Below are 24125 nucleotides of genomic sequence, written 5' to 3' on the forward strand. Positions count from 1 at the left end.
CCCGTAATTTTAATATTAATCAGCGTAATGTAGTTTGTGTGAAAAAACTCTGCTTCCTAAAGAAAATATTTTAAATTTCATTTAAGCTTGGTTGCTGGTAGAATAACCCAAATCAGTTTTTTGGCAAGAGTTCCTTCGGCTCGTAATAATAGGTCTACAGTCAGGAACCGTTTCCGCTAAACTTCCTTAGGTCGTGTCAACGCACATCTGTTTTTGACAATAGGTCACACTTGAACTTTTTTGAAGGAAATTCGTTCAGTGGTCTTGTCAGACCTATTATGCAATCCCTTACAATGTAAGTCATATAAATGATCTGAATCCACAATTTCCTTGTAATGTCAAAACATATACGCAGTCTTTGTATATACCATGGTAGAAAAATACAGGTAGATGCATCAACGCTTGGAAACATTGATATGTCAAAAATTTTTAAATGTGTTTTCAAATATAAGTAGATTTTTAAATGTTTTCTTATACGACGTCATTCGGAGGTCATTATAATTCGCGTTTTTCATCAATTTTTACAAATTTAAATAATTTTTCATTCAACATTTTCAATTCAAAAATTGTTTTGACAGTTCATTGTCCCAGCAGCTGTGTCGATGCGTCTATCTATATTCTTCTACCATGGTATATACAAAATAAACATAAATATTTTCATATTCTGCTGAAGTTCATGTTTAAATTTAATTTTATAAAAATAAATGCCAACATTTCACTTATGTTTTTTCTTTTTTCTATTTATAAAAATTTTGAAGCAATCGAAACAAATAGTTGCATGCTTTAAAAATCTATTTAAAATAATAATAAACTTTAATACAGAGTTGTATTTTTCTTATTTAATACGAAGTTTAAATTTCTCACTTCTTTCTAACTTCCTTTGATGAATTTTTTTTCTTAATTTTTATGCAACCGCCACTTTTCTGGATTTATTACATTGAAAAAGCCTCTATTAGTGTGTTTAATTTGTTTTGGTAATTAAAAAAAATAATTATTTTCATACATAACAGCACTTCAATTATAAATCTTTAAATCTAAATAACCCTTAATCAACATGTAATACGAGAACAGCTGTTGACTGTCAAACGAAAATCACAAAGCCAACACATAACCTACCAACGCTTTAGCAAGGCAAATAAATGACGTTTTCAATTGACTGCGACACACAAAAGAAAGCACGAATAAAGGATAGTTTCCCCAGATTCTTTGAAAGAAAACTATTAAAACAAACCATTAAAATACAATAGCCCCCTATTAATTTTGTTTAACAAATATGACATCGCGTAAACGCAGTGGTAGCGGTTCCTCAAAGAGACCCAAAGAAAAGGTCGTCTACATCTATGAGTTATTCTTTCGTGGTGAAGATCCTAGTCAAGAACGTCGTCCTGAACATTCAGAATTTTGGAATGAATTCTTTTTGTTGCAACCCAATGTTGAGGTGTTGGAGGGTGAAATTACCAAGTTGACGGGTGAACAATTCGCTGTGGTAAAGCCAAATTTGAATATGATTTTCCAGAAATGTATAGAAATGTTGGATACCGGTGAGTAGAGAGGAGCAAGTTGTAGTTAAAGCAACAAAAACTTCACAGTATGTTGTGGGAAAACTAAGAGCAACAGGGTGTGGCTAGATTTGTTAATATTTTTTTTTCATTTGTTTAGATCATCCCAAACGTTTGTGCAATAGCATGCAGACTTTGTGTTCCCTGTTCTATGGCATATTTAAAAAATCAACAGCAGATACCTCATATGATATATTGAATGATATATTTGGTTATGAGCATATGGATAAATGGATGAAACAGCTAATGGTACATTGTAATCGGATATTGTTGGGTGAGTAGCGGCATAAATTCCTAGAATGCCTGAACAAGCCAGATCTAGTCTTGTGGCCTCTTTTTATTTAGTTCATATGAATTTAATTTGATCTATATTCACAGGTGATGTCCCAGAAAATGCCCGTTTCATGTGCCTAAAATTGCTATTAGTTTTGGTCACGGGTACGGATAATGTCAGTCAAAATGTCCTGCTGGAATACTTAATGATGAACACCTTGTTCGATGCCTTTGTAAAACTGTTGAGTGATCCAACGCTGAGAGCCCAACATGGTCATGATATTGTTATACTTCTTACAATATTGGTTAATTATCGTAAACATGAAGCTACCAATCCTTATATAGTGCAATTATCTATTTTGGCCGATGAACTAGCCCTGAATGGATATGGACAAATGATATCACAGTCGTTAATTGATTTTTGTCGTCAATATATGCAAAGCCTTAATAATGCACAATCATCATCGTGGTTCTCATCGCTGTCGAATATTGTGGGTAATATGTTTGTGTCGGATGAGGGCTGTGAACGTGTACAACAGATCAAGGCCAATAATGGTCTATTGCTGGCCCTCTATGAGGCGGTGCATTTAAATAGGAACTTTATCACAACTTTGGCCCACACACAAACCGAATCAAGTGCCCCACCCTCGCCCAGTAATACGTTAAGTTTAACACAACCAGTGCCGGATTTGGCAAATGCACCCATCATCGATATGACCCAGTATCCAACGAATTTGTTGGTGGCTGTTTTTCAATATTGGTAAGAGGTTTTGGTTCTTTAATCCTTGAAAAATAAATAATTCGTTGTTTTTCCATTTACCTTGCAGTTCCATTGTAATGCAGGATAACAAAAACGAATCCAGTGTTGCCAATTTGAAATTGTGTTTCCTAATACTAACCTGCATTTCCGAAGATCAATATGCCAATTCCATGATGCATGATAGCAACTTAACCTTTAAAGTTATGCTGCATCGTGCCCAAATGCGTCATCGCAAATTAAATGTTGATCGTGTGGGCAAATCCCAACCCTTGGCTGCTACTCTATTGGATCTCTTGGTTGAATTTATCGTATCACATTTAATGAAGAAATTCCCCATGGAACTATATCTGTTGTGTATTGGTGTTATACATCGCATACTGTGTTATCAGAAACGTTGTCGAGTGCGTCTGAATTATCCCTGGAAAGAGTTGTGGTCCGCCCTGATTGGTTTGCTACGGTTTTTGGTGAATCAGGAACAGACATTGGTCAAGAAATGTAATATATTTCATTTGTCGTTGCAGGTATGTAAGGATCCATTTTTGAAGTGAATGGAAAAATTAATTTATTTGAATATTTTTAGGTTGTTAATATTTTCAATTTGTTTATAACATATGGTGATACGTTTTTGGCTACCACCAATAGCTATGATGAGCTGTATTATGAATTGAATAGAGAAGAGAAAGTTTTCACGGAACTGCATGCAATGGGTAGGTTATTGTTTTTGTCCTTGCAGTCTTATGGTCGCCTTTAGAGTCGAATTTGCAAGGTTCACCTGTCTCGATGACTTGACGATATTTAACAAGCGCCCTTAAAGTAAAGTTTTAAATAATTTGAAAAGCCCTAAGTGTCTATAACTTGGTATTTTTGAATATGTTTCAGTTACCTCCTTTAAGGCTTTAAGAAGATTTTTTTTTTGAAGAAGAACAATTCTCCAATATCCTAGAACGTGTATATTTAGAAATTTTTCCCAGTGCCCACAACGCATATATTTGTAAAAAAATTATTAACCTCTTTCAAGGGCCTACAAGAAAGCTATTTTCAAGAAACTTTTAAACCCCTTTCGTAGGTTTATAACGAGGATAATATAATTTAATTTCTATGTTCCTTTCCAAATTGAATATTTCAAAGCTGCAAATTGGACATTTCAAGAAACTTGAAACAAATAATTTATCTAAATCGATGACGGACTTCTTAGATCCAGTTCTTATAAATCCCCTTTCTTCCTTTTTTAAATATCTTGCACTTCCTTCAATTATTTTAAACCCTTTTTTTCAATTTCAGTCCTCCGCTACACCACCATGCCTGATTGTGAATATAAGGATGATGTTATAAAGCTATTAAATGCCTTGGTTAACATTTTGGCTATTGTTAAACATTTCCAAAATAAAATCAAAGAATGGCTGGCCGAACAGGGCCTCTCAACACCGACGGAAGAACAAATTTTGGATGTGGTGAGAAAAAATTACGATCTTACGCTAAAACTACAAGATTCTCTCGATCATTATGATCGTTATGCGGAGGCACCACATCATACGTCATTTTTCAAAAATATGGTACGTGACGTTGTGGCCGATACGCGCAAACAAATCTATGGTTATGTTAAGGAAGCTGTATCAACAATACCTGAACCCGATGCCATGTTAACATCAACATCCTCCAATTCGTAAACTGCTAATGTATTTAAGTTTTCTTCGCCACGCTCCCATCTGTTATTTTCGTATATATGTATATCTTATCATATACATAGAGTTATCATTAAAAGAAATGACTGTTTTTTTATCATTAATAATAATTCTTTTTATTACTACTATTATTATTGCATATAAAGTTTATAATAATCTATGTATTATTTCTCTTAGCTATTTAAATTATACTAACCATGTACAATAACGTGTGTACGACTGTTGTCACATAATCGAAAAAATAAGAACACAACATTTTGTTTGATCGATCTATGAAACGAATCTAATGCATATATACATACAAACAATTTTTTTAAATAAATTTAGATAAAATTTGCAAATATATTAAAAAAAAAGAAAACAATAATATATATTGAGAATATATACAAAAATCTATTAATTAATGAATAAATAAATATATTTATTAAAGAGTAAAACTTAATGTGTAATTTTATAATTTAAAAGGAAAAAACCTTCAAATTATGTTGGGAGTTATATCAAGTTTTTGAAAATGCCAATATCTCCCCTTGACTGTTTTACAATTTTATAAATTTAAAGCATATCCTTAGGCGTTTTAATTATACGCAGACATACATTTTTGTCCCCTTGACTTTGCATTGTAAAGTTATCCCTAAAATCATGCTTTAATTTTCGTACAATTTTAAACTCACTGTTAATGCAGCAACAGGTGGCAACATTCGCTGTTATTTTGTGCCTCTTCAAGATATGTAAAAAGTCTGTATTTTTCCATTTGTGGTAGCAGGCGCCCAGAACTGTTTAGCAGCTATATTTTAACACAAGTCAAAGTTCAATTGGCTATAACTCCGCAATGACTTGAGTTATTTTAATGAAACTTGCGCAGCTGGTTAGAGGAAATATTGTAGTTTTTACTATATAGTCAATATTATAAAAATATTTTAAATAATGGGACATTTTTAGCGATTTCACAAATAACGTTAATTTCTCATTTTTATACCCTCCACCATAGTATGGAGGGTATAGTAAGTTTGTCATCCCGTTTGTAACACCTCGAAATATATATTTTATATATCCTTGATCAGCATAAAATTCTATGTCGATTTAGCGATGTCCGTTCGTCTGTGGAAATCACTCTAGCTTCCGAACGAAATTAAGTAGATTGATAAAATTTTTCTCAAACGTATATTATGTCTGCAGGACTTTTGCTATCGAAATGGACCATGTAGGTCCACGTCTTCTCATAGTCCCCATATAACGTTATCTCCCCATATTCGGTATTTTGATGATTTAAGCGACATTATTCACCGGAAATGTTTCAAATTTGGTATTTGAAGTTCGTTATGGATACTACAGACTAAGACAGAAAATTGTCTGTAAAGGTCCACGTCTTCATATAGCCCCCATTTTATGGTACCTCCCGATATTCGATATTTTGATGATTTTAGCGACATTATTCACCGGAATTGTTTCAAATTTGGCATATGAAGTTCGTAACGGATACTACAGCCTATGACAGAAAATTGACAGTACAGGTCCACGTTTTGGTATAGCCCCTTATAATGGTACCTCCCGATATTTGGTGTTTTGATGATTTTAGCGACATTATTCACCGGAATTGTTTCAAATTTGGTATTTGAAGTTCGTAATGGATACTACAGAATATGACAGAAAATTGTCTGTGCATGTCCACGTCTTTGTATTCCAAATTTGGTACGGCCGAACCTAGAGCTTTTTTACTTGTTATAATGTTTAGAAGATTTTGGTGGAATTGGAAATTTGTAAAACATAGTCAGGCAGGGGAACACCACCCTTGTATTGAATTTCTGTTTTGTTTTTGGACTTTATATATTGTCTCCTTAAAGTCCAGGTGGTACGGGAATGGGTTATGTATTTCTGGCCATATAGAGGATATAAAAAAATACTTAATGCCGAAAGTAATAATTTGACGTCATTTGAGAATTTTTTCAAAAGTACCAAAAATAGTGACCTCTTTTAAAAAGTTACGAAAATGATAACTTTGGACTGTTTTTATATCCTCTGTTACAGAAATAATGTAATTTGATACGGCCAATTTACTTCAAAATTCGGATATCCATATATTTTTGTCAAACTTAGTTCAATTTTGAAGTTGGATAATGTCGACTCCAGGGGATGGAGATGTAATCATAAAAATGTTAAAAATTAACGAAATTTAATAACAAAATATGAACAATGTAGGCCCCCTTTCTTATTCAGGTATCTTCCCCAACTGCCTAATCTAAGAGTAAAGGCCCAGGAATAAAACCTTAACTTAAATCTAAATTTTGAAGAATTATTTTTTGTACTTGTTGGTATTTACTTTCTATTGCTTATCTCCTCTCCTCTCTTGTATACCTTTAAGAACTTGCCTTGAAAAAATAAATTGAAATATCTCGTTTTTTATTTTATTTAATTTTTTATTGAAGCTTTTTTATTATTTTTGTGGTTTTGTTTTATTTATTTTGTAATGATTTATTCTTCTCTGTGTGGATTGGAGTATGTTGTCGTATGTATTGTAAATATGTATGTTTTTTGTTTTCATATATATAAGAATAAATGTGAATAGTGTAGTTATGAGTATAGCTATAATATAATAATTATATTAATATTATAATGTATTACAAACAAATTATAATAGTTTTTTCAAGTGTTATTTAACGACGAGGTTGTTGTTTTTTTGTTTTAACATTTAAAAATATAACATTCATTTGCATTAGCTTTGAAGTTTTTTTTTTTCAATTCTTCGAACCATATTAATAGAAAAAATTAAATATTTAGAAGTTTTTTTTAAACATATTTAAAGCATACAGAAAAAAATAAGAATTTGTTGCTTGAAACAGAAATAAACATTTAAAATGCTTAAAATTAATAAACAATTAAATGAAAGGTAACTAAAATTAAATATCGTTTTTTATGTTCATACGTTTTGTTTTCTGTTTTGTGAGAGAGAAAAGAAATGATAGGTCATAACTAATGTTTATAATATATAAAAACAAAATATTATAATAATAAGTTCAATAGAATAAAAAAATAATAGCTATAAATATTTACAAAATACATGCTGTGTCAATAGGATTTTGTTTTTTTATTGTAATATTATTCTTAAATTTAAAAATTATTTACTGCATCGTCGTTTCCTTTCAAAAATCATGCACCTTTTTTTGAAAGTCGTTCGTTTTAATTTTAAATTATAATGGGAGGGGGTGGGGTTTCATCACTGACTTCCCATTTATTTTCCTCTCCTTCTTTTTTATTTGCTCAAGGCACAAACTATACCCATGACTTTATCATAGCGTTATTGCGTCTAGTTTTCTGTTGAATGTTGTTCGTTTTTCTTTTCTTTATAAAACTATAAAACAATTTTTTGTAATGAATATTTACATGCAAATAATACATTGATTATCTCTTTTTGTTTTTAATAATAACTTATATATAATAGCTAAAGTATAACTAATTTTTATTTATTTTAGAAATGATCTACTTTAACGGAGACTGTGTGGGCTGCCGCATTACTGGGCAAATCAATATTATCCCATTCGGTGTGTATGTTCTTTTCACTATCTGTGGCTTTCAGTGCCAAACCCAAGGATGTTGTTCGTCCGGCACAGTGTGGTATATTGAGGGTAACTGGTACTAAAAATTCAAGACCTTGCGGGCCACACATTACAAGGGGAGAGAGCATTGTTTCACCTGCAATTGGGGAGGAAAGAAAATACAAAAAACAGAGGGATTAGTAAATTTCAAATGTAAAATATTACATGCAGAAGATGTGTATTCTTTATGTTGTAAATAAATATGTGTGTATGTATGTGTGTTTGTAAATAGTTGAAATTATTAAAATATTAGTAGTACTAATAATGAAAACAAAGTTAGAAAGTTGTAAATGCAAATTATGTAGCATGCAATAAAATAAATGAAGGGGTGATTTTGATAGAACTTACGCCTGAAAGTATGCTTTGGAAAATGCATTAGTTAGAACAAAATACATATTAAACATAGAGGAAAAAGAAACAAGCATATTTTAATAAAACAAAAAATATTATTTTTTAAGAGTTATGAGATGTCATTGACATTCATCAACAGGCGGAACATGGATTTACCATATATAAAACTTCTCAAAAAAAATCCTAATTTCATTTAATTGTATGAGTACTATATTGGTTCTCAATCTTTACAAATATTAATAAAGAAGTCCAATGGGGCACGATTTAATAAAAACATGGTCTTTGGAATAAACCCTGTTGGAAATATGCATTTGATATTTCATGACATGGGAACGGTTGTATACTTTGAAAAGAGCATGAGAGCGTTTACTTGTGAGAAGAGAAAAATATCTTTTGTGAAGTAGACCTTTTTATGGTTATTTATGAAAATATTTAAGGTTAGTTGAAGGTAAGAATATACACAAGATTTTAACCGATTGTAACCGTTATATTAGGGCCTATACGGCGACGCGGGTCTATATTCAAATGCTAATCTTGAAAAAAAAAATCGGTAAATAATGTAGATAAAACCTATTAAATATCGAATGTGGGCTATTCGAAGACGTGGACAATTTTCTCGCTCAGACAATTTTCTGTCATAGGCTGTAACATCCATTACGACCTTCAAATACCAAATTTGAAACAATTCCGGTGAATAATGCCGCTGAAATCATCAAAATACCTAATATCGGGAGATGCCGTTATATTTGGAGCTATATGAAGGCGTGGACCTGCACAGACAATTTTCTGTCATAGGCTGTAGTATTCATTACAAACTTCAAATACCAAATTTGAAACATTTCCGGTGAATAATGTCGCTTAAATCACCAAAATACCGAAAATAGGGAGGTAACTTTGTATGGGGTTATAACAAAACGTGGATATACATGACCCATTTTCAATACCAAGAGTCGTGCAGGCATAATATACATTTGAGTAAAATTTTATGAATCTACTTTATTTCGTTCGGGAGCTAAAGTGATTTCCACAGACAGAGTGATTTCCTCCATACTATGGTGAAGGGTATAGAAGTTCTTTTTTAAAGTGTAACAGAACTCATTGCTGTCAGGACTTTTTATACCCTCAGCTTTATGGCTAAAAATGTGGCTAATCTATGTCTTGCTTCGCTTGGCCGAAAGTGGTTAACTGCTGAATTTGGTTTTCTCCGATGAGAAAACATTCGTTGTCCAGCAGTTAGTGTTTACTTGCTGAAAATGTGCACCTTCGGTTGGCCACCAGAACTCAAGCGTCGGCCATGGTGATGGTGTGGGCCGCCATAACAGCCGATCGTCTCTCTCCGAAAGCAAGGTTGGCATTTAAAAATACTAAAGTGTCGATCACCTCAAACAAGCGCTTCGCCGGGAATGGACCAAAATACCACAGAGCAACATTCGGGCAGCGTGTGACGGTTTCATTGGCCGTTTGAAGACAATAATTCGTGCCAATTCGAACAAATTTAAACTTATTTGATGCTATTTTCGACATTTTTTCTTTCATTCAATAAAATTAAAAAAAATGTAAAAATTATGGCGTTTGACTTTGTTGCAGTTTTTTTTTATCTCACCCTGCATATACATAAAAAATACATTTATTATGAATATAAATAAAAAAGAAAACGATATTCATTGGAAAATGTGGAATCAAAATACGAAATTTCAAAAACATTTGTTGAATTATATGGCTTGAATGCTTCAAAAATATTGAATATACGGACTGTGAACCCATAATATCAATTTTCAGATTGGGAGTGTACTATTCACTCCTAGAACAAAATGGAAAATTGAGTCAACATTTGTATGAAATTTGCTTACAATACTGGTCAAATTAGATTTTGAAATCTTAAAAACTAATACACACAACAATTTATTACAAAATATTAAAACAAAATCATAAGTTCATGCAATATAAAATAAATATGGTTAGTAAAACTTTAGACATGCCAAAATTTAAATACAAAGAATTTGTTATTAAGAATAAAATACAAAATTTTTATTAAGACCAAAGAAAAAAATTATGGAAATAAAGTATAAAACATCAAGTGGTATGCAAAATAAATAATAAACAAAAAAATATAATAATTTCAATTATTAAAAAAAAAAACAAAAAAATTTCAATAATTGCGAAAAAATATATAACAAAAGATTTCGGTTTAGTTTTAAAAAAAATCTAATAACACATCGATAAAAAAAAAACAATTTTTTTTAATAATAAAAAAATATGTGTGTAGAGAGAAACGCAAAACACAGAAAAAAAGGAGGGAGAAAGACAGTTGTTAGAGAGGTGAAGTAGAGAAAAGTAGAACAAACCATTTTCCATATCCAATGGTGGACCACCAACAGCCTGACCCATACGAGGATCACTGACAGTAAAATAGATTTCCTGACGCACACCGGGTGCAATGGCACCGGGTGGTATTTCCAGTGAAACATTCCATACATTATCGGCCAGAGTGCCACCATTTGAATCGAATATACCACGACATGTGGTTGGCTCTCGCGGTTGAGTGGGGAATGATCCTTTGCCAGGTATAGAAGCAGCCGCTGGGGCTGAAGTTGGTACCGGTCCCGCTATGGGCAATGACATATTACTTGTGTACGGAGTACTTGTGGCATTTGGTGGGCCCACGGGCAGACTAGCCTGCGATGTGTAATGCGTTTCAATGGATGTACGACTATCACTGATTTTCTTAAGGGGTGGTGGACCGGTTCTTTTTAGAATATTTGAAATGTGAAAAGGTGCCCGACTGGAACGGGGTGTTAGTGGCAATGTGGGTTTTGGTGGTTCCAACGGTTCAATGGGTGGTCCTTCCACCACCAAGGGTGAGGACACCGCTTGTGGCGTTTCAAACACATCATCAGAGATATCCTGGGTCTCATTATTAACCTCAATGGTAGTCTGCTCCAACATACCCTGATTGTGTTTATTTTCAATGACTGTGGGCATTTCAGATCTATCGAAATCCCTGGCTGTAGCTTCTGCTTCCTCGAAATCATCTTCCTCGTTTTTGGCCAAGGGGGCTGCAGCCGCCGCCTCAATTACGGTATCACAGGATTTTTGTAACTCTGTGGGACTAAGACGTCCCGTTTCATGATTTATCTCTGCCTGAGTATTTATTTCGGTTTTACCCTCCTTCTTTTCATCCGTTTCATTTTCTCTTGATTGCAAAATGCTTTCTTCTTTTGTCTCATAAATGGGTTCTGGCCTACCCATATCTCTCTTGGAGACATATGACGGTTCGGCCATACTATCTAAGGTCTCCCGCCTTGTCTGATAGATTTGTTCCCTCAATTGGGCTCGTGTCTTGAGGGCACTTTCTTTGACCTCTCTTCGCGATTGATAGATGGGCTCCTTTTCGGATTTATCATCGGATTTTTCCGATTGACTACCACCACTTTGGGGACTAAATTCTCGTTCCATTTCCCTTTTACCCTGGGTAATACGATCCTGCATTTCTTTTTTAGTCTGATAGAGGTGGCTGCGCTGCATTTCCCGCTGCATCTCCCGCCGAGATTGATAGACTGGCTCATGGATTTCAGCCTGTTCATTGGCCGCACCCGGATAGAATCGTCTCCTTGCCATAACTTCTGAATTGGGAGCTCTTCGCTGATTGTCCAGCATATAGGCCCCCTGTTTACTTTGATAGATATCATCTTGTTCATAATTTCCTTGCGGATTGGCTGGCATCAGTATTCGTCTTCCATTGGCACGATCCGCTGTTGTGGTGCTATGACGTCTCATAATCCTCTTGCCATTACGATTTTGTGCCGCCTCCATTTGTCTGCGCTCTAAATCAATGCAGGCACGATTGGCATAGATGTCATCCTGTTCGGGGTAGTTAGCCCCATAGGGATCATATGAGCGTTCTCGTGACATGTGCTCTCTTCCCGGCACTGTGCCCATGTGGCCATAAATATCTTCTTCCCCCAAATTCTGATAGGTACTATTCATTATCTCCTGCTGTTGCTGATAGTGATGCGGAGGATAGGGTACCGTACCATAGTTCTGTGGCACCTGATCATAATACTGTTCTCGCCCTCTCATGGCATTTGGTGGCACACTACGTCCCCGTCCTCCACCATAGTATCGTTCATCAAATCCAGCCGGATATGTGGGATATTCATCGGGATAGTAGGGCCTTTGCATGCCTCGCTCTAGCATTGAATTTTGTCTACGCAATGCCGACTTACTTGGTTTCCTATCGGGATCGGACATGCTATTTATCCTTCGCAGAGGACGTGTACTTTTCATAAAAGCATTTTTAATGGCCGTCAAAGGTCTTTTCAATACCGATTTCTTTTTCGTCTTGTGTGGCAAGGGTGGTGGCATATCATTCATGTCATTATAATACTGTTGATGTGGATGGGCCGGAGGCAATGGAGGCGGCTGCCCTCCATAATCATAATAATTTGGATCTTGTGCGTGTGGTGGACGTTCATGGGGATATCTGGGTACTGACCGAGATCTTGGCGGTGGATGTTGAGGATGTGGTGCTGGTGGTGGTTGCATGGTATAAAAGTCATCATAGATTTCTTGTTGTTCTTGTTGTTGTTGGTGGTGGTGTTGCTGTTGTTGTTCATATGACTCCATTTCGCTAAAGATTTTTGTAGTTGATTTTGAATGGGTTTAGAATTTGTAATTTTTGTTCATTACAGAATTGAAATAGAAAATGTATAATTTTTGGAAATAGATATTTTTGGGGGGTATTTGGGGGTGTACAGTTTGGGAAATACCCTATCAAAGATTTTGTACAAGTATGGGGAACTTAAACTATTTTTTTGGACAGGAAGGCTTTAAAAAAAAATTAAGTATATTTTTTTTTGATAATTTTGGAATGAATGCCTGGTGAAAACAGTCTTAGGGAAATCTACAAAGAATATGGAAAAATAACCTCGAGGCTGAAGAAAGTTGGATGCTTATTTCGTTATCTTTAAGCGTTTTGAAATAGAAGAAAGTCCGATCTCTACAATCTTTATACCAGACCTTGTGTTGATGGAAATATTGAGATGTACCAATTCTGAATGGAATCGTATGTTAGTTTCGCATTTTATGAGCTTCTTGGATATTCAAAATTTGGACCCTTTGTGGGGGAAGTACCAGAAGAAATGGTCCGATCTTTGTCATCTCTATAGCATATCTTATGTTCATGGAAATATTGAGATGTACCAAGTCCGGAATGGAATCGCATGTTAATTTCGCGTTTTATGAATTTCATAGATATTCAAAATTTCCCTTTCCGTGGGGGAGATACTCGAAGGAGTGGCCCGATATATACCATCTTCACAGCAGATCTTTTGGTAGTAGAAATAATAGGATGCGTGAAATTTGAAGAGAACCGGATGCTTATTTAGGATATTTTTAGTTATTCAAAATTTGGGCTCTTTGTGGGGGAGGTACCAGAAGGAATGGGTCGATCTGTACTATCTTTACAACAGACTTTATGTTGATACATAATATTAAGATGCGGCAAGTTTGAATGGAATCGGATATTAATTTCACGTTTTAAGAGCTTCAAGAGTTATATTTATTCAAAATTTTGACCTCTTGTGGGGGAAGTACCCGAAGGAGTGGACCGATATATTCCATCTTCATACCAGACCTTGTATTAATAAAACTATTGTGATGTGTGAAATTTGAAGACAATCCGATTGTTATTTCACATTTTATGACACATATAATTATTCAAAATTTTGACACTTTGTGGGGGAGGTACTTGATGGAGTGGACCCATATTGTCCATTTTCGCACCTGACCTAGCACTGGCGCAAATATTAGGTTTTGCAAAGTTGGGGCAAAATCGGATTATCCTTCCTCTTTTTGTGTAGTAAAACATTATATTTGAGAATTTTAAATTTTTGTGTGGGAGGTACCAGAAGGAGTGGACCGATATTGCCCATCTCCGAACTCGATCTAAGTTTTACAATAGTATTTCGATCTACCAAGTTTGGACCAAATCGGACACTCCCTTCGATAGTTATGGGGCGCATTAGCCAGCCAGAACGACCGAGGGACGGACGGACGGACTTCACTAATTCGAATCCAAATGTCCTGAAACGAATTTGTTCTAAAGAGACCTATGGCCTAAAACCGTTATTTCGATGAGGCACGGTTTGGCCGTATCAAATGATATATACCCTCCTCTCTAGCCATATGGGCGAGTGTATTACTAGCCATATGGCTGAGGGTATACAAAGAAGCCATGGAGAGCCAGTAGATGCTAATTATACTAATTAAATGCTTCTATTTTAGAAAAACCACATCTTGGATACAAAGAAGATTATATCTCAAATAAAGAGAATCGAAAATCGAAGTACGAAAAGATGGGCCATGTGGTCTTGAATACGGCAAAAGCAAAAATGTGAAGAGCCAGTAGATAACTATGACACAATTTTAAATGTTCTCTTTTGGAAAGCCCAATATTTGGATGAAGATAATATCTCAAGAAAAGATGTCGAATTGCCTTTGAACACCGGTCTGTAAATAGATTGATAATTCGGTCTTGAATGCGGCGGAGATACCAATAAAAAATTATGAGAGAGTAGATAATAGCAATACATATCAAAATCTTCTTTATTAAGAAGACCAACATTTGGATAAAATGGAGATATTATTCTAAAAAAGAAGTTGTTTTGTCTCTGAAAACCGAGCAGATATTGTGTTAATGTTTTATGGAAATTTTTTTGAAATTTACTGAGAAAGTTTACCCCGTACTCATCTGATTCATCTAAAGAAAAATTCCAGGATTTATTATATAAAATGTCCCTTGGCTATGTTCCCATAATACTTGTACAAAATTCAATAAAATACAATTAGATTAATATACAAATAATATAAAACTTTAATTCTGGACGACCTAACAAAACACGAATAATATTTTAACATTTAAATTGCAAAATATTAAAAACCTGCATTTATACACAATATATTTTAAAATTTCTTTATCTTAAAAGATTTTCACCTATAACTTAAACAAAAAAATTTGTCTCTTTATTTTGCAAATACCAATTGAATTAGAAGTGAGAGTTTAAAAAAAAAATATAGTCTCATCATTACCATACCAAAGGCGTAGTAGGAAGGTTAGCAAAACAAAAAGTTTCCCTTTAACCCATAAAAATAACAAACAAAATGTAATAGTTATATAAAGAAGATTTCAATTAAACTAAAAATATATTTCCATAGAACTATAGCTCAAGAAAAATAAAACAATTTTTTTTGTGGGTTAGTTTTACATTAAAGAAATGGGGGGGGGGGGGGGGGGGTTATTATTGTTTTTAAATCGTAAATGATTTTATTTGAAAATACCAAAACCTTAGAGATTTTTTATTAAATGTTCATTAAATCTATAAAAATTGAGTAAAATTGTATTTAATGGACCTAGTAGAAAAGCTAGTGTATATATTAATGATTATTTTTTTTGCATGTATGTTTGTAAAATGTGTAAGGGGATTGTTTTTTTTCTTTCTATATAATCACATTAACCCGAAAAATGTTTTATTTTCGTTTAAGAAAACATCATAACAAATGCCAACACTTCATTCAAATAAGGTAAAATTGTTTTATACAATAATTTCATTTTTAATGTTCAGAATCGGAAAGCCTTTTAGGATTACATCTAATGGACGTTCAGAGATGCTCTACAAAGTTACCAGAATTTTGATTTACAAAGGACTCTTAGTTTAACCCAACCAATACCAACAACAATAATATATCCTAAGGACATTAACACGTAGAACGCAAGAAGGACACTTAAAGCCTAAAGATAACAAACATAATAATCTTTTGCTTGACTTCTTTTATATAACACCAATGGGATTGAAATCCATAATGATCGAAAAGAAAATCTTACATATATCATCCAATCTTCGAATTCTTGAAGGTAATGGCTGCTAGAACACGTAATTTATGAGGTTTGAACCCTCAATTTGTACTGTGCAAATCTATTCTAAATTTTTGTAGCTCCGTGCAAAATGTGGATTAATAATTTAGACCGGACATTGAAATCTTCTAGCACCAGAAAGTCAGTGGCTATCAAAGCTGTAGCTATTTATCGGCTGTGCATTAAATTGATTTACCTCTTAGCAACTTCACACTTGACTGCTGTTTATGGCTGAATATAGTCTAGCTCAGAAGAGAGAGTTCCGCGCTGTTGCTTCTCTCCACCATAGTGAGGGTTTTCATGAACATACACGAGATTACGGCAAAGTGTATTTCACAGATCAAATAGAAGCCATAAAAAAATTATACCCTCCACAACATTATGGAGGGTATATTAAGTTTGTCATTCCGTTTGTAACACCTCGAAATATACATTTTAGACCCCACAAAATATATATATCCTTGATCAGCATAAAACTCTATGTCGATTTAACGATGTCTGTCCGTCTGCGGAAATCACTTCCGAATGAAATGATGTAGGTTGATAAAATTTTACTCAAATGTATATTATGTCTACAGGACTTTTGGTACTGAAAATGAACCATGTAGGTCCACCTCTTCGTATAGCCCTCATGCAACGGTACCTCCCGATATTCGGTATTTTGATGATTTTAGCGACATTATTCGCCGGAATTGTTTGAAATTTCGTATTTGAAGTTCGTAATGGATACTACAGCCTCTGACACAAAATTGTCCGTGTAGTTAAACGCCTTCGTACAGCCCCCATATAATGGTAGCTCCCTATTTTCGGCATTTTGGTGATTTAAGCGACATTTTTCGCCGGAATTGTTTCAAATTTGGTATTTGAAGTTCGTAATGGATACTACAGCCTATGACAGAAAATTGTCTGTGTAGGTCCACGTCTTCGTATAGCCCCCATATAACGGCACCTTTCGATATTCGGTATTTTGATGATTTTAGCGACATTTTTCACCGGAATTGTTTTAATTTTGGTATTTGAAGTTCGTAATGGACACTACAGCCTATGACAGAAAATTGTCCGTGCTGGTCCACGCCTTCGTATAATCATCATATAACGGTACTTCCTTTACTCGGTATTTTGATGATTTTAGCGACATTATTCACCGGAATTGTTTCAAATTTTGTGTTTGAAGTTCGTACTGGATATTAAAGCCTATGACAGAAAATTGTCTATGCAGGTCCACGTCTTCGTAAAGCCCACATACAATGGTACCTCTCTTTATTCGGTATTTTGATGGTATTGGCGACATTATTTACCAGAACTGTTTTGAATTTCGTATGTAAAGTTCGGAATTGTTACTACAGGTTATGACAAAAAATTACTTATGTGGCACCACGTCTTTGTATAGCTTCCATATAAAGGTTTTTTATTTGAGAGGCATTTTTCGGCAGATCTTTTTTTTAATTTTCAAGTTCTTTCCGAATGGTGGAGGGTATATTAAAAACTGCTTAGCTGCTTTTTTACTTGTTTTCGTTATTTCTCCGACTCATACACATAATATTCCTGTAAGCAACCCAGCACGAAACAGAAAATAAAAAAAAATTAGTCATTACTATCAGAATTTGACCTGCAGGGAATGTAGCTTACTCTCGCATTGTCGTAAAGAAACAGGCCTTTGAGACAATCCGGTTCACTGAAATGTCTCAGAAAGCTTGAAAACTAAAAAGATTGCGAATTGAATATTAAAATCAGTTGCGAACATTCTATCAGATATTAAATTCTTTTTTATTGGGAGCCGTTTGTATTTTTAGATTATTCCTCCAGACCTACAAATCAAGATGGGCGCCTGAATGTTATTGCGGCTATTTCCTTATTAATGGTCATTATCTCGATTTAATTTTTTATAATTTTACAAACCCTTTTCCAAAATAAAACATATTCTAATCCTTATTTGAATGAAGTGGTTTTGTTGTTTTTTTTTTCTTGTTCTGGGAAACATAACGTATTCTATTGTTTGGTTATTGCAAAATAAATGATGTAACAAATTTTTTTTGTCTAAGTGGTGATCGTAAATGGACACAATACAATTTTCCATAATTATGGGCTATTGGCGATGAATGAATTTTGATATTTGAAATTTTGTAAAAAAATGTTTTTATCGAATTGAAAATGAAAACAAAAATTGTATATATATAAAAAAATGGACGGTAACACAAAAAACTATGACCTTTAACCCGATGTTTAAATAAAGTTTCTTTTTCATTATTTTCTTTCAGTGTTTGAACAAAAACAAATGAATTCGCTTCATGAATAATAATGGATTAATAAACAAAAATAAAAACATTTTTCGTTAACACAATGTGAACAAATAACAGGAGAGTCTATTGGAATGAATAATAATGGATGGAGGGGGGAATTAAGAAGAAAAATACGAATTTTCAAATTGAAAATCAGTTCCAGTGGGAGAACTGAAATGCATTCAATTAAATGTGGTGACTACTTACCTCATGTTGTGATGGTGTCCAGCTGTGCCAATTTGAGGTTTACGATATAACTCAAAGGCTGAACCTCTTTGTTCACGACTACCAGCTAAATCTGTAGTTCAGATGGCATATAATTAGTAAATCTGTTTGTTGTAATTATGGTTTTTTTTTATACATACCTATGGGAGGTGGCATACCACGATGGGGTGCAATATATGGTCCCGTGCCACTACCACCATTGTAATGATGTGTTGTGGCATTGCCATTGTAACCATTGGCCGGTGGATAACCCGTGGCATTTGGTGGTGGTCCATAATTATTATTTGTGCCATAGGTTGGCTGCATATTTGCATTGGCATGTGGAGATCCAGGTGTTTGCTGGCCATAATGATGATGTTGCGGAGCCGGCGGGTAATAGAAGCCATTGGGAGAGCGTGGTGAACCGGGTTCCTAGAGAGAAATATATAAATGTTATTCGTAAGGTAGTACAAAATTTCGTCAGATTTTAAACTTACCTGATTCTCCCATTGATTGGGACCATTACCATTGCCAGCGTTTTGCAATGGAGGACGATAGTTTTTGGGTTTTGGTGGTGGTACCGGTTTGAATGGTCCACTTGCCGCTGCCTGGGGTCCAGCACTGCTGCCATTCATATTGCCATTGACATTGGGTGGTGGTATAACCATATGAGGCATACCCGGATTCTTGGGTATCTTATTGTAATCGGCTTGTGAGGCAGAATTATTACGACTGTCGTACATGGACAATGGCGACACATTACAGACACAATAAAGAAAACATTACAAATCAAGCATCAGGACGAAGAACATGGCAAATGGTTGTGGTTGGATGATGATAAGGTGATGTAAAAGGTAATACAAAAAATAAAACAGAAAAAGTGGAAACAAGTTTTAAATATTATGAAAAAAATTGGAAAAAATGTTTATGCATATTAACTACAACTACAAGACAGGAAAGACGATCGGATATATTTTGGACATAAAAATAAAACAAGGTTTTTTTTAATTATTCGACAAAATGTTCGTTAATATTCTCTATTTAAATTTTCGTATAAATTATGAGAAGACATTACAAATGGGGTTTTTAGACTAATGTATCGTAAATGGATATATTTTGCACAATGGGACGACGTCTTGAAACGCTACAAAATTGTGCTGGAACAGGAGCATAACCTGTGTTATTCATGACATAGGCAGCGGTTGGCCTATTACAATTACGCCAGGTTATTTTGGATGGCATGCATGAAGGCATGGCACTACATGGACTTTTTGTCGTTGCCAGCCCACCATGGCCAGCAGGGGCAATACGTTGTAGTGCCGTTGGACAATGTATATGAAAGGGATGTATGTGGAAGTGATATCTAATATAAGTTCAAGGGGACGGACAAATTGTAGCAACAAATTTAAGAATACAGGGGGGGTTTTGCAATAAAACAAAGAAGAAAAGAACAATTGGTTTTTGTTTTATAGTTACGTTTCAAAGTTTAGATTTGAATTCAGTAGTAGTCAGTTGGTTGTATTGGCATGCAGTTAGTTAATATCGTTTTTTATTTTTAATAAAATAAAAGAAAGAAATAAAAGTAATTATTTTAAAGTGGTTAATTGTTTGTACAAAAAAATATAATAATTTATAGAGAGAACTCAAACCAATATAAAATAACTTATAGATGAGAGCAATGATTTGCAGAATAGCTATGACGAAAATAGTTTTCAAATCTTACCTATATTTTCCATAATCAGTTTTGGTTTCAACTTTACGTGGACTGCCCTCAAGACCCAAATTCGAAGGACGTTGGGGTGTGCCATTACGAGGATCTAGAAAATGAAAAGCAAAAGAGAAATACGTTAGTTTTTTTTTTATTAATACCTATATAAGATTATAATTTATTTTTTTATTCGGAAAAGTGTTGGCATGTTTGTTTGGTATACCCATGGTGAAATGAAGAAGTTAAAGCCATGCAATCCTATGTTTAAAATTTTTCCAAATTATTTATTTGACACAATCTCATTATCAAAATTAATATTTAAAAATCCATTGTATACACAGAAATCTGAAATGGGAACTCGTTTTTTATTCAAGGAAATTTGACAAGGTAAATTACAGAAAATGCAGAAACGGACAGTCTTATTTGAAATGACTTTATCTTCTAAATTTGAACATGGGTATACCGTAGTATTTTGTTGTTGCAAATTAGTCAGGCTTAATCTCCTTTTTGTTGTTTTTATAAAAACAAAGTTTGTTTATTAGAGAAGAAAGATGGTAATGTTTACCAGGTGTTAAGGCAGGGAATACCTAGGTTTCGGAATTTTTCTTTGAAATATTATTGAACATATTCTTCTTGAGAATTAACATTAATGTATTTTTTGAAGATACTTTTGAAAAAAAAAACTTTGTATAACAGTTTCCAAAACTGTTATACATTCACAGATTGACGCGAAACTTTACTGTATGATTGCTATATACATTTTTAGTGGTTTATAGAGATTTTCAAACTGTTATACAGCAGAAATTATACTATTTATCACATTGTTTAACACGTATGACAGTTTTTTTTTTTAGAAATTGGAAAAATGTGCAGATTTTTAAAAAAAAAAGTGTTTTTGATTTTAAATTTTTATCTATTAACGATATTTTGTATCATCCAAATGTAAATTGTACACAATTTTGTGTGTATAACAGTTTTCGAAACTGTTATACAGACTCCAAAAACATATTTTTAAATTTAATTTTTGAATTAATAATAAGAAATTCGAGTATCTTTTTTGTGAAAGTATATTTTGAAACTGTTATACTGTTATAAAATGTTTAAAAAGAGGGCAATAAAAACAGAAACAAAATTTTGAAGCAGAGAAAACAATTTAATTTTATGTATTTAATAATGCGTTGCATTATTTTCATTTTTTCGCTTTTTTAACTTATATAACAGTTTTTTCCGGTAAATGTTTTTATAGAAAATTATAAAAATTTTTAATTTTTTTTTTGGTCTCCCAACACTATTTCGTACCCAATTATGTCTGTATAATAGTTTTTGAAACTGTTATAAAGTCATAAAGCACGTTTTAAAATCTTATTTTCTGTTTTGTTATCGGAAATACAACTACATTTAATGGTAAAACATATTTTGAAACTGTTATACTATTATAAAATGTTTAAAAAGGGGTCAATAAGAACATTGACAAGATTTTACAACTTTTTTTGTATTACTCAAGTCTACCCCTACTTTATTTTTTTAAAAAAATCGCGTTTTTTTAACCTGTATAACAGTTTTTTTAAGAAAAATAATTTTCAAAACTATAAAAATGTTTAATATTTTTAAATACATTCTATTTGAATAAAATTGTTGGTCTCCCAACACTATTTCGTACACAATTATGACTGTATAACAGTTTTTGAAACTGTTACAATATAATATATAATAATACAAGTACAATTAATGCAGAAACATATGGCGTTACCGTATAATTTTTTTTTTTTTTTTTTGTATAACAGTTTCCTTTACATTTTTACTTACCTATATTTCTTGCAGCATTCATATCATGATACGGTGGTCTGCCGGGACTACTTTGACGATTCAAATCATTGGGACCGCCGCCATATTGACGATGATCGTGGGTTGTACGGGCATAGTCGGCTGTTTGGCCAGCCATGCCTACTGGCGGCAAAGGACGTCCAGCACTGGAAAAAATATTACATTAAAATATATGTTTTTAAAAATGAAAATTTTCAATACTCACTTAACATTTGGCACTGATTTGAGATCATCGGGGGCATTGGGACCCAGACGTCCCAAATTTTGCATGGTCAGCTGTGAGGCATTGTATGAATCATAGCTAGAGACACTGTCATAGCTGGAACCATTTTGCTGCTGGGGTGTACTTATGGCCGAGGCAGTTGCCGAAGTTGGAGCACCGGGTATTTTCGATTGGGCGGCAGCATTGAGACGAGCCTGCCGCTCCAAAGAGGCATGATGTCTATCCATGGTAGTTGGATCCGCACCGGTGGGTGGTGGTTGGTTGGCTTGAAGAGCGTTGGCTGCATTTCTTGAAATATATTCCGCCTGCACATCATCACTCACAATGGCCTTGCCAAAGAGACGCTCTTGGGCCGAACGTCCCAACGTACCACCCGAACTGTTCGAACGTGATGGTGTATTCGTGCTGGAGGGTGTCACCACAATATCATTGGGTCCCGGTTTCGACTGGCGATCGATGCGTGGCGGTAGATCGGGTGCATTGATGCCATACAACGACTGTGGTCGCGTCGATGGTGTTGAGGGATCAGAAGAATTAAGAAGATTAGAATTAGATGAATAGCCACCATATTTACTAGTGTCCATAGTTTGTCGACGACTCGGTGGAGGCTGAGTAGTGGTAGTAGTATTGGAATGATCAAAGGGAATCTAATGTAAGCGTACGAAATAAAGAAATTTAGAAAAAATCGTGAGGTTAATACACGAGATTAGTAATGCGTTTTCAATTATGAATTCGGGTTTTTTTTTGGCGGAGAAGTAATGCAATTTTAAAAAGGGAAGGAGATTTGTTTATTTTTTTGGGGGGAATTGTTATAACAAAAAGAGCAACATGCACATATACATAGTTCCGTTTCTTTATTTAGTTATATATGTACGTATGTATGTTGTATATGTTGTGTATGAAAGCATGTTTTGTTGTTTTTTTTAGTTGTTTGTTATTATTTTTGGTTGTAGATTTCGACACGGTGCTACAAAAATTGGGGTTTTATAATAAGATCCTAGGCCTGCTTCTGAGGACCTACTAAAAATGTTTATCTGTTAAAACACCGGGTGAAAAATTCATCTCTTTAGGAGACCTGGAGACCAAAGCCCTCTTATCTGTAGAAGACCTAGAGGACCTGTCAAATGACCTTAAATTGTTGTAGACCTGCCAAAGGCCTTCTATCTGCTGAGAGCCTTCTGTCGATAGAAGCTTTGCTAAAGACCTTCTATCCGTAAAAAAACAATTAAAAACTTTTCATCTGCTGAAGACCTGTTAAAGGACTTCTAGCTGCAGATCTGTTGAATACCTAGGTCCTAGGTCACCCGTCAAAAGATTTTTAAAAGTTGAAGACCTGCCAAAGGCCTTCTATCTGTTGCAGACCTGCTGATAGCTTTCTGTTTATAGAAGCTTTACTATAGGCCTCCTATTTATAAAATACCTACTAAAGACCCTGCAAAGACCTGAAAGACCAGCTAAAGGACTTCCATCAGCAAAAGTCTTACTAGGGCCCCAGATCAGGTGTAGGTCTTTTATCTTTAGAAGACCTGCTTAAGGTGATCTATCTCCAGAAGACCTCTAATAGTCTTTACCTATAAAATGAGCCCAAAAATTCTCCAACACAATATTGATCCTTTTAAAATGCTTTTCTCTGACTGTGAATACCTCCTATAGTTTTAAATCCTATCTTTTCTATTCGAGACATCCTGAAAGTATACTTTGTTTTTTATGACCCAAATTTTTGTTTTTGAGGTTATGTATAAAATTCTCTACTTCAATTT

The 24125-nt window shown here is 34.1% G+C and overlaps 2 protein-coding genes across 11 annotated transcripts in view; one reads left to right on the plus strand and one right to left on the minus strand.

Annotated features, from left to right (window-relative positions):
• Positions 1 to 1124: 1124 nt before the first annotated feature.
• On the plus strand, positions 1125 to 4711 carry LOC101889772 (armadillo-like helical domain-containing protein 3). The gene is made up of 6 exons (XM_005188442.4): positions 1125 to 1541; positions 1660 to 1833; positions 1938 to 2592; positions 2660 to 3113; positions 3173 to 3299; positions 3874 to 4711. Exons 1-6 carry the CDS (start codon positions 1274 to 1276, stop codon positions 4257 to 4259), a joined length of 2064 nt encoding a protein of 687 aa, XP_005188499.1. The 5' UTR covers positions 1125 to 1273; the 3' UTR covers positions 4260 to 4711.
• A 1956-nt stretch (positions 4712 to 6667) lies between these two features.
• Positions 6668 to 24125, minus strand: part of LOC101889943 (tight junction protein ZO-1) — a 342065-nt gene continuing 324607 nt past the window's right edge. For 6 of the 10 annotated variants that reach the window (XM_059129001.1, XM_059128999.1, XM_059129002.1 and 3 more), the window contains 8 exons: positions 22348 to 23012; positions 22125 to 22288; positions 20334 to 20427; positions 19108 to 19342; positions 18772 to 19042; positions 18614 to 18704; positions 10561 to 12845; positions 6668 to 7961 (listed from right to left, as the gene is read on the minus strand). In XM_059129001.1, coding sequence (XP_058984984.1) covers positions 7738 to 7961; positions 10561 to 12845; positions 18614 to 18704; positions 18772 to 19042; positions 19108 to 19342; positions 20334 to 20427; positions 22125 to 22288; positions 22348 to 23012 — 4029 coding nt within the window. In that variant the 3' untranslated portion in view covers positions 6668 to 7737. Of the gene's footprint in view, positions 7962 to 10560; positions 12846 to 18613; positions 18705 to 18771; positions 19043 to 19107; positions 19343 to 19693; positions 19974 to 20333; positions 20428 to 22124; positions 22289 to 22347; positions 23013 to 24125 lie in introns of those variants that run through there. The other 4 variants (XM_059129003.1, XM_059129000.1, XM_059129006.1 and 1 more) reach the window with 3 other exon arrangements.

This window comes from Musca domestica, unplaced genomic scaffold (assembly GCF_030504385.1).
Source record: "Musca domestica strain aabys unplaced genomic scaffold, Musca_domestica.polishedcontigs.V.1.1 59, whole genome shotgun sequence".
NCBI classification, from domain to species: Eukaryota; Metazoa; Arthropoda; class Insecta; order Diptera; family Muscidae; genus Musca; species Musca domestica.

Bases quoted from the DNA above. Each gene is read 5' to 3' on its own strand.
- LOC101889772 (XM_005188442.4), top strand. From the start codon at position 1,274: ATGACATCGCGTAAACGCAGTGGTAGCGGTTCCTCAAAGAGACCCAAA. The intron at 1,834-1,937 runs GTGAGTAGCGGC...CTATATTCACAG, and splicing joins TTGTAATCGGATATTGTTGG to GTGATGTCCCAGAAAATGCC. The intron at 3,114-3,172 runs GTATGTAAGGAT...GAATATTTTTAG, and splicing joins TATTTCATTTGTCGTTGCAG to GTTGTTAATATTTTCAATTT.